Source organism: Cordyceps fumosorosea (genome assembly GCF_001636725.1).
Source record: "Cordyceps fumosorosea ARSEF 2679 chromosome Unknown scaffold_72, whole genome shotgun sequence".
In the NCBI taxonomy this organism is placed as follows: Eukaryota; Fungi; Ascomycota; class Sordariomycetes; order Hypocreales; family Cordycipitaceae; genus Cordyceps; species Cordyceps fumosorosea.
This window is the reverse complement of record NW_017387372.1, coordinates 1-11665: the sequence shown is the minus strand read 5'-3', so window position 1 is coordinate 11665 and position 11665 is coordinate 1. Positions and strand designations below refer to the sequence as shown.

General features: G+C 38.0%; 2 protein-coding genes across 2 annotated transcripts; one reads left to right on the top strand and one right to left on the bottom strand.

The window, feature by feature from the left end:
- Positions 1–2958: 2958 nt before the first annotated feature.
- ISF_09779 (carnitinyl-CoA dehydratase) lies at positions 2959–3798 on the bottom strand (the record flags this gene model as incomplete). The annotated part of the gene is made up of 1 exon (XM_018853380.1): positions 2959–3798. One exon carries the CDS (start codon positions 3796–3798, stop codon positions 2959–2961), a length of 840 nt encoding a protein of 279 aa, XP_018699429.1.
- Positions 3799–5582: 1784 nt separating this feature from the next.
- On the top strand, positions 5583–6055 carry ISF_09778 (carbohydrate esterase family 9; the record flags this gene model as incomplete). The annotated part of the gene is made up of 2 exons (XM_018853379.1): positions 5583–5701; positions 5785–6055. 2 exons carry the CDS (start codon positions 5583–5585, stop codon positions 6053–6055), a joined length of 390 nt encoding a protein of 129 aa, XP_018699428.1.
- Positions 6056–11665: the final 5610 nt, after the last annotated feature.

Here is an 11665-nt window from a genome sequence, read left to right as displayed (position 1 = left end):
TGGCCCATCCCTACAGCCCGAGTACAAGGACGAAGATGCGGCCTATTGGGCCTCGCTAATCCCAGGTTGGACATTTGCCCGTTCTTACGCATTAGGCATAGATACAGAGAAAAGGGGAGTCAATTAACTAGGTTTGAAGCTTCCTACGTGGCCAGTCAAGACAACCGGCGGGTGGTGCTTAGGGAGGTTGCTGCCCTAGTATACAAATGCTTATTAAAATCAACCCTACGACACTCGAGGGCCCTAACAAATGCTGAAAACACCTTTCGCATCTATGCGCATTCGCCACACGCGAATGGTAGAGAAGTCTGCTTTATATATATTATGTATTTACTGCTGTTTTCTAGGCAAAGTATGGGGCTATGCAGCTGGCCATTGTAATATTGAACTATATGACGCCTATCGCACACAACCCACTACTGGCCGTCCTCTTCCGTTCTGCGCTAAATTTCTCGTCCGTGAGTTCCTATAACTAGCTTTAATTATGAATGTATGCCTTTAAAAAAAATAAATCGGAAAAATTGTTTACAGCTATAATTTATCTTATCTAACCGAAGTTGCTAGCTAATAACTTACTAGTATAGTAGCTACTATTATAAACACATTAAAATATAGGTAGTAAAGGGTAGAATAGTAGAATTAATAAAGAAATACAGACACTTATTATAATAGTAGCTTAATCCTTAATCTATACTAGGTCTATTTTTTAAGAAGAGAGTTAGTTTAAATATATAGAGTATTAATAAATAGTTACTATAGTATAGATTATATTAAGAGATTTCTCCTAATAGTAGAATTATTACTTAGATAAATTAGTAGAGATCTAGTCTAGTTATTAACTAAAAATCCTTTTCTTTATATATCTATCCTTCTCTTTACTATATTACTTAAATTACTATAGTTTACTAATTAGTCTAAGAATACTAGATTAGTATTAGATTATTTAGTATTTAGTTATATAATTATTATAATAGTAGCTTAATCCTAATCTATAGTTAGTCTAATTCTTAAGAAGAGAGTTAGTTTAAATATATAAAGTACTAATAAATAGTTATTATAGTAGAAATTATAGTAAAAGATATCTCCTAATAGTAGAACTATTATATAGATTAATTAATAGAGATTTAGTCTACTTATCTATAATCGCTTCCTTTATATATCTATCCTATCCTCTACTATATTACTTAGATTACTTTATTTACTCTATAATCCTAATAATCCTAGATTAGTACTAGATTATAATAATCCTTAGTAATCTAGTTATATAATTAGTTCTTTTATTTTTATACTCTTATAAGTACTTTATAGTTACTTATTAGACTACTTTACTTTTTATTTACTTTAGTATATTTATATTAATTATATTCTTTATTTCTATACTTTTATAAAACTTATAGTTATTTATTAAATTATTCTACTTTTTATTTATAATACTTTAGTATATTTATAATATTATTCTCTTTTTTTATTAGTTTTATTTTTAAAATATATAGTTTTATTTTATAAGCTTTCTTTCTTTTTATATTATTTTTATTATTATACTTAATTAAGTATTTAAGTTTTATTCTACTAAAGTTAAATAATATTCTAACCTTACTAGCATTTTTAAAAGATTTTAGTATTATTATTATAGTTTACTCTTTTTATTATTTAAAGAAACTTCTTTAAAAAATAATATAAAAAAACTTTTATTATAAAGAATATATTTATTAGAACTATTTATATAATAGTTTAAATATTCTTTTATTATTCTTTAATTAAATAGTTTTAAATTTTAATATTTATATTAAAAGAAGAAAAAGATTATTATTATACTATAATACTTTTAATAGAAGTTATTTAAAATCCTTACTAAATTAAACTATTTATATAAATTATAAAAGTCTTTTAGAACTTATAATACTATAGGACGCCTTATTAATATTAAATAGTCTAGTCTTAATAGAGTTATTTCTCTCTTCTTCCCCCTTTTCTAAGTCTACTAGGTACCTTAACTAAGGTAGAAATTTATTCTTAGTATACGACTTTAGCTAATAATAAATACTTTTACTAATATCTATAACCTTTTTAGCTCGGAAAGCCATACGTGCCTAGGCCTGGATGTGACACATCTTTTCAATAATGCCGAGCAGATTCAGCGTGAAAACGTGAGAAATTAGGAGCAGATGACTGTCTCAAATTTTTATTAACAATCCAATTTCATTATCTGTCAGTTACAGATGATCGGGACTATACTGGTTGGAAGGACCTCCCCCAATAAACTTGCGTAGAGCGCATATACACCCTATACAGTGTACCGACTCGTGCGCTCGCCCTACCATTCCGCCATTCAAGCTTGTTCACTTTGAATAAGTGTAGACCTTTCAAACTCGTTAAATAAACTTTTTTCATTTTTTTTTCGACGATGCAAAGCACAGGAGCTCTCTCAACCAAGTGGGCTGTTACGGTGTGATTCATTGATTGGCCAACTTTGCATGCGATAATTGTAAGTGGTCATACGACAGAGCCTTTCCTGCCACATTAGATACTAAGTTGCAAAAAGTGTAACAAAGTCTTAAACCTGTTTAGAAAACTACACAGCTTGCTCGACTCGGTGCATAAGACTGCCTTTTGTGCCACTTCCTCTGTTCCAGTATTGTCTTTGAAAACTTGGCCCATCTGCTCTGGAGTCTTACCATTTGGCTCGGGTGCTAAGTAAACGTCTATGCACCTAAAAACAGGCAAAAGCATGCAAAGAAGACATATGCTCCAAAGCCGGTATTCTGAACTAGCGGTGGAGTCACCAGTCCCTGCTCTACTGTTTGGTGTCGTTGTGGCTTATAAGGAACTGAAGCGGGCTTCCCTGGCTCACCTGCACATTGGCGAATTTCGTGTAAAAATTGTGCCTAGGCATTTTGTCAACTCTATTTCCAACCATTCTGCATCTATTTGAGTCTCGCTGTCCTCAGTAACGAAGTTTCAAAACTTGGAAGTCACAGTCTCGCCGTGGCGCCCTGCCCCTCCACTAAATTGTGCAGCTCCTTTAACACTTTCCTTGGTGATGACCTGTACACCATTCTCAAACTCATTGCTGAGAGCATCCTCAAAGGATTTGGCACTGTAGGCAGAATAATAACAGTTTGTGCGGTCAACGTTCATACAGTTTTGGGGGAATGTCAAGAGCTGTTTCGCGATCTGTGTCGCCTCTGCCAAGGCTTGTCCCCGCGGAACGACACGATTGGCGAGCCCCATCTGTAATGCTTCGTGAGCTGGGACACTGCGCCCTGTGAGGATCATATCAAGAGCCCTTCCTAGCCCGATAATTGCCTGGAGGCGGACTGTCCCGCCGTCGATCAAAGGCACACCAAACCTGCGGCAAAAGACGCCAAAAGTAGCATCTTCTTCCGCGACTCGAATATCGCCAATTAAAGAGAGCTCTAAACCGCCAGCGACAGCATATCCTGATACTGCACTGATAATGGGTTTTTTAACCTGCATCCTGGACGGGCCGATGGGGCCAATGTTACGGCCCACGACATGATGCTGAGGGTCAATAATTGGACCTCTGTACTCCTCGCTCGCTTGCCCATACTTGGCAACCTCGTGAAGATCGAATCCAGAGCAGAAAGTACCGTGGGCACCGTACAGAATACAGACTTTCTGGCTGGCGTCTTGTTCAAAGGCAAGCAAAGCACTCGTCAGACCTCTAGCAGTGGGTCCATCGATGGCGTTGCGTCTGTGAGCTCGATTGATGGTAATGGTGGTGATGCCATCCGCAGTCTTGTCGACCAAATAGGTTTGTGGTTCATTGCTGGTCATGATGAAATGCGATTCGTTTCTGAGGAGAGATGATGGATAAACCTGGGTACAATATCAGGGCGATTGCGGGCAGGAGTATGCCGACTATAAATCTTATGACCAGCAAACGGCTATCTATGGCATGGCTAGCAATACTTGGGCTTTTGTCGTTCGTCGGCCACAGCTGTGGGGCCCGGGCTGGTCGAGAAATAGTGGGCACGGCTCAACCGTGGCCCAGGCTGGTTACGAAATTATGGGCACGGCTCAGCCAGGTAGTTGTAAACCGTGCCCACCTACCGATATTTGTGGGCTCGCCACGGAATGGCATTGCTGTTAAATAATCGTCATATGGTAAACAGTTCACAGAGCTAGCAAGCTTTTGACAAGTCATCGCAAGATCCAAAGCCCCGTGCCCACTATAGAGCACTATTTACAGCGAGGAAGTCCTGTTAGACTTGAAGCTGTCAGCCATGCTTGACCGGCATGTGCCTGTTGCGATGATAATCAGCGGTTCATTGGTCGACGAGTGCATTGGCCATTGCCATATCCGAGTTATTTTCTGTGCTGTTGCCTGCTTCTGAAACTAGAACGTACACATGAGTCACTGTGCTGGGCCGGCCGTCCCCACCTCGATACCGTACGTTGGAAGAAGCGCGAATGCATATTATAGAAGTACGTACAAAGATTTTGTGGACAATACGCGATACGTATAGAAAAGGCAAGTCGTAAAGTATTCTCAAGCATACCCCCTCAGAGTACTTGCCAAGGCATATAGAAATCTGGAACATCTTTACTCCAAGAATCATGGTGCCTTACAAAAGCAAGTCACTGTATCCTGGCGGTGCTACGGCGGAGCCACGCTTGATACGATTCACAAACTGTAGGCTCTTGCGTGGAAACACACTTCTGCATGAAGACGTCTGGTTTAACGCAGAGTGGGGAAGAATCATTGACGAGCCGGCATCTTGTTATGGTCGAAAACTTCCGGAAGTCCAAGTCATTGACCTGAATGGATCTATTGTTTCTCCAGGTTGGATTGATTGTCAGCTCAATGGCGCGTTTGGCTTCAACTTCTCGGACGTAGCTGGAGATATGGGCGACTATGCGAAGCGGCTCAGAAAAGTCAACGAGAGGCTGCTTCAGACAGGCGTAACTTCTTATCTGCCTACCATCACCAGCCAACAGTCAGTTGTGTACAAGAAGGTTAGTCCTTGCCAGCTCCCTTACATTTGCCGTTTTATTAAAGAAATTAGGCTCTACCGTTCCACAAACCACAAGGTCTATTGCGACTTGCAGAACTCGGTGCCGAGTCACTCGGTGCACATTGTGAAGGGCCTTTCTTGAATACGCTGAGGAATGGGGCACATGATGTGGACGCTTTGGCAGAAGCACAAAATTTCACAGACATCGAGGCACGCTATGGCAAGGAGAATCTTATTTCTGATAAAAGAAACCATGCAGCGGCGATCAAGATGATTACGGCGGCCCCAGAACTTGGTAAAATGACATCTTTGATTCCAAAGCTAGCTTTGCAGAATATTGTCTTCTCCATCGGCCATACCGACGCCACCTATGAGCAAGCCGCTACAGCAGTCGAGAACGGCGCTTCCATGATTACGCACCTCTTTAATGCAATGGCGCCTCTGCATCACAGAAACCCAGGCGTTTTGGGCCTGCTGGGACACAGTTCTAATGCGGCTCGGCCCTTTTTTGGAATTATCGCTGATGGCATCCATCTGCATCCCGCGACAGTGAGTTTGGTGTTCAAAACAAACCCAGACAGATTGATCCTCGTCACCGATGGAATGCATCTGCTGGGCTCGCCAGATGGTATATATCAGTGGATGAATGGCGACTCATCATGCAACATCAAGAAAGAGGGCCATAGACTTACTCTTCACAACTCGGACACAATTGCTGGAAGGTAAGTACTCCACAGACTGGGCTTCCAAACGATGACAAGGCAAACTCATGAGTTTTTGTGCGCTAACCTAAGGCTCCGACAAGCTCCGTAACTCTTCTTGAAAGCGTTAACAACCTCCTTCAATGGTCCAAGTCCAGCATCCCTAGTGTGCTGTTGACAGTCACCGCTGGTCCTGCCTCCATGCTGGGGCTGCATGGCATCAAGGGCACGCTCGACGTCGGAGCTGATGCCGACTTTGTCATTCTTTCAGAGCGAGAGACTACCGAAGGCAAGGCACTTGTTATAGACGAAGTGTGGAAATTTGGGAAAAGAATGTACCAAAAAGCTCACAATAGCAGTGGAAATGATATATGAAGTCGAAACTTCAGCCGGAAAGCGAAATTGCTAGGCTTGCAAGAGGAGAGCGGTTTACATTGCAACTAGCCTCAGCTTAGTAAATGTATCCACAATTGGCTCAGCGAAGGGCAACAATAGTCGCTGCTATCATTGCCTTAAACATAGACCGCAATTGTTCCGTCACAATAGTTCACTTTATAGTGTAGCTGAAAATGAACAAGAGTTGCAAAATTATGGTTGGCGTTGAGCCTACTGACTTGGCGTCGTATTCGTTTAGCCCGACAGGCTTAGGCAGTATTCCTAGACGGACCCTCTGTCATAGTTTGTGATGATTGGCTATAGTCAAGCAACTTCCACATCGTTTCTGCATCGGGATGTGCCGGAAGATTGGCAAACATAACTGGGTTTATCATCGCTGATGTAGCTGCAGCATCGGGATTGAAGCTCTGGAGCTTTTCTGCCTAAAGTAATAATACAATACTGATGGTCAAGACTGGAAAATGTGCGGGGACTGCGTCAGAGAATCTTACCAGACGAGGGAAGTGCTGCCAACGAACTGGGGCACTTGTAAGAAAGTCTAAAGTCGATTTATAGAGACTCTGCGAAGATTCTCTCACTGCTGCATCATCATCATGCTCGAAAATCCGATGAACAACGCCTGCCACGACAGCACAGTAGCCCAAGGAGCTTGCCAAGCATAAACGGCGGCTTTGTAGGCTCCTCAGTAGGCGAGTCATCCTTGATGCGTTCTCGCGACTGGCTGAGAGAAGATTCCGAAGGAAACTTGGTGGTATCGGAGACTTGGAAGATTGTAGCCGATGGCGCATCAGGAAAGGGTGCTGGAGTAAACAGTTGGACAGGAAATAGAGAGCGTGAGAGAAACAGAAGATGCCAAGCATAGAATTGTGATTCAGCTCTCCCGCCATTTTGGAACTCTCCGTCTCTAGTACAGTATCAAAATCCGCAATGGCGGTCGGTGAGTAGGATTCGCATGTTAGAAGGACATTGTATATGGAAGCAAACTCGCTTCGCGAATTCCATGGCACTGGCGACTCTTCCGATACGGGCCGGCGCAGACAATATCGCTGAACTTGGCCCAGCGTCGATGCCACTAAGCAAAGGAATCCGGAGTAACCCACTTTGCCCAGTTCTTCTGGGTGGTCTAGCAGTCGCATCACAGTGATTCGCTCCGCCCTGACCAAGCCAGGCGCGAGTGTTGCCTGGTCCACAGGGAGACTCAACATGCAATCTGCATCGAGGATTGATGGCGACCGTCCTGGGCTGTTGGATACTAGTCGATCTAACAGGTACACGGACCAAAATGTGCGACGCCGCTCCTCTTTGGTCCACCAGAGAAGAGACGAACTGGGTTCAGAAAGTAGTTCCAGAGCCTGAGCCAACCGAATGGATAGGCCGACTTTAATCCACGCTTGTAAGTTGCTGCCGGCTGTTTTTTTTTTTTGAAAAAGCAAAGTCAGAAACGAGAAGAAAACTCAACATAGTCGAGTGAAACTGCTATAACTCACCGGCAAAGTCAACGACTGCAAGCATGCAGATTGCTTGTACGACTTGTACTGTCACAAATTCATCTTCCTCGAATACTCGAGGATTTATTATTTTCCATGAACATGATGCGTACCGAATGCTGGCTTCCGCTTGCCTGTCTTGAAAAAAGGGATGGTCAGAAAACAAGACAGCGCTAGCAAGAATGCTAAGCAATAGCCAGTCGGGTATAGTGTTGCCGGAGAGCCTGCGCCTGAAGCTAGACTCTTGGAAATAGCAATACGGCTGGCAATGACAGAATTGGAAATATGTGTCGATCAATGATTGCACTATCTCTGTCTCGGGGATGCGATCAAATACATCCGAGGCTTGTTCAAAGGATGGCGAGAGTGAAAACGAGACATCGTGGATACCCGGAGTATCCTGCAGACGAGAAGATATGTTCGGATTTGAAAGGAAAGAGGATAAGTGGCTGGGTAGAATTAGTTACAAGGCTTCAACTTCGGTATACTGCACTAACTCTTGGGTATGGAACACACTCCGTGGCTCAGGGCTAGCCAGGTTTTCAACCATGAGAAAATCCTGCCAAAGTTAGCAGGCACCAAACTCGACAGTCGACCCGTCTATTTCATGAAGCCAATATTCTCACAGATATATTGGGTATAGAGGAAGCAGCATCAAAAGTTGCGTCATTATCGGACAGAGCTTCATCATCGTAGCGACATTCCTGGCTTAATCTGGAGCAAAAGCTACAAACTGGCCGCTCACCGGGACATCGTGCCTTTTTTCGCCTAGGTACATTAGTTCCAGATGATAGGGGGACTAAAATAAACAGAAACAGAGTGAAGCACCTGCAGTTAAGACAGGCCAAGCGAATGCGCTTAGCTTGCTGTTGATCCATATGCCCTTCTGTTTGAAGCCGTCTGCTGCGCCGTAGCTGACTCACTGGTAATCCCCGATAATGAATCGCGTTGACTTCTGGAGTATAGATGCTTTTGCGTTTCCTCACAATAGAAGTGAGACTGTATTTTGCGAGTCTTGTCACTGGCGTAATATATATTGTTGTGTCACAATGATGTCAGGAAGGCAAACTTGTTTCTCTAGTGAAAGGAGATGGCTTGTTGTTACTTGGATGGCCAGCTCCATATTTTACCTTGCTACTTCGAACTGTGTGGGCCCGGCCACTATGGCAGCCTATAGGTGAGTTGTGGCCAAAACCCGATTTGCATTCCTATATCGAGGTTAACACTCTAAGCACACGCCGACAGCGTACATAAGGGTACTTAGTACAGTCATAATTAGAAGGTCAACCAGCTAATCAGAGTAGATTTTTTTAACTAGAAGGTAGCTAGTCAGCCAGAAGGTCAACTAAGCAGTCAGCCAGTCAGTCAACCAGAAGGTCAACCAGCCAGCCAATTAGTTTTATTAGTATAGGCTTAGCTTATAGTCTAGTTCTACTAAGTGCACCCTAATTATTTACCTACTAGACTATAGGAAGTTCTACTTATAGGTTTATAATAAACTAAATAATAATATAACTACTAAAAGATACTATACCTCTAGTAATACTACCCTAACCCTATATGGCTAGTAGATAGGTTTATTTAAAGCCTAAAAGCCACTTTAATCTATAATATCTTATTCTAGCGCTAATTAAGCCTAAATGCATCTATTTTACTAGAGCTACTAGCTATAATAGTAAGCTTATATTATAACCGCCTTAGTACTTAATAGCTATAGTGTCTTATACTTAGTGTTAGCTAGTCTAGATAGCTATTATATACACTTTAGTCTATATTACTAATAGTTCCTAAGTTTATAATCTATAGAATATCTTTATATTTAGATTAGTTATTTATAATCCTAGACTTAAGAATAAATAAGATATTATATAGTAGTATAGTATTAATATATCTAAGTATAATAGTAGCTATAATAAATAGACTAGCTATTAGTAGGAGTTTTATAAATATATGTCTAAAGGTAGCTTTATTACTATAGTAACTATACAACTAAGCGTTTTATTAGCTATAGTATAGAGTACTAAGTAAAATATAGTTAGTAACTATATTACCTTTACTCCCTAATAGTAGTATATTAGCTTAGTAGTATTTATATAGACTATTACTATATAGTTTTAGTACTAGTACTAAAGTATAAGAGTTAAGACTAAATAGATACTAATTATTCTAAAAGATAGTTATATACACTTAGTAATATTATTATACTTTTTAAATAATATTTTAAATAAGTAGTTTAAGATTCTATAACTTATTATTACTAATATAATCTTACTAAGAGTATAACTTACTTACTCTACTAGACATTAAGTAGAATTATAATAATATAATTTCTATATTACTAATAAAGAAACTTAGTTATATAAATATACTATTAGGTTTATAATATAAAATAGTCTATTCTTCTATAATAACTTTTATACTAAGGTAGTATAGAGAAGTAAGATTATTAAGAGTATAAATTTAATATTAAATTATAATAATAATCTTTTAAGTCTAGAACTTAATTCTTATTTATAAACTCCTTATTATTATATTTAGTTATAAGAATAAAAGAAAGTATTAATAAATTATAAAATTTAGTTTATTATTCTATAATATTTAAAAAATAATATTACTTTAAGGATTCTTTAAATAATAGATTAAAATTTAATACTTAATATTCTTATTTTTTATTTTAATATACTAGTTTAACCTTTTTATACTTATATATTTTTAACTCTTTTTTAAACTATAAAATATTATTTATTAAATTTATAGGTTATTTATTTAAAATAATAACTATACTATTACTATTTATATTATATTTCTATAATTAAGAGATAGGTTAAAAAGTTTTTCTAACTCTATAGTAAAGTTCTATAAGTAGGCTAATAGAAAGTTTACTTAAGTGTTTCTAGAATAGTTTTAGTTTAAAGAGACTATCTTTACTTTTAAACGCCTCTTAAGAATAAAAGTTATTATTCTAGAGTAGTAGTCTAATATTACTTAGTTTAATATTTATTTTTAATTAACTTCCTATAAAGTATTAGTTAACACTCTTATAGACTTTATCTATTATAACTAGTACTTAGATACTTAACTAACTTTAATCTAGAGTAGACTCTCTACTTAGTGTACTTAATATTATTTATTTTTATTATAATATACTTTATTAGAACTATAGTAAAGGTGATTTAAAGAGTATAAATTATATACTAATTTAAATATCTATATACTATTAGAATACATTTTTTATTTTAGTAATATAGTTATATATTTAAGCTATTCTAGTATAACTAGCCTTAAATAAGCCCTAACTATCTTTATAGCTAATTATTATAATTTTTAGGGGGTATTATACTAATATTCTAAGCACTTATACTCTAGTAGCTAGTTAATATAATAATCCTATATATTTATAATATAATACTCCTCCCCTAGTAGTCTTATCCTTAAGGCTATTAACGTAGGCCGCCTAGGTAGTAGGTGGTTTCTTCCCTCCTACATTATTATATGCTATTATACCTACTAATCATGTTTCTAAGTAGAAGATAAAAGCCTCTTAGGTATTAATCCTTTATTAATCCTTTATTATAATAATCTTCTTATAGTTATTCTTATAAATCCTCTTCTTTAAATAATATCCTTTTATACTACTTATAAAGGTTATAGTATTATAAAGTATTAGGTTTCTCCCTTAGACTCTTCTCACTATATAGAGTGTATCCACCTAAACCTATTATAATATAACGTTTAGGGGGTAACGCCTACCTAACTATAGAATATTACTACTTAGTATATTAAGTTTAAATATAAGCTAGAAGAGGTAGAAGAGAAAGTTCTTTATCTTTAAAAATAAAAGAAATTATAGTTTAAAAAAATAATACACACTATTATATATAGTATTAATAACGTTAAGGAGTTAGAGTGTATAGAATAGGAGGAAGTAGAATAGCTTTAAAAGGCCACTAGTGCCTTCCTTACTCTATCTAAGGAGTTAGACCCTTCCTTAGTTCGTTCCTTTAAGGCTAAGTTTAGTATAGAGTCTCTTAATAGTCCCTATAGGATTAACTAGGCTGTTTTTCTTTAGAGTGAAACTAGCTAAGTAGTTTTAAGTAATTAG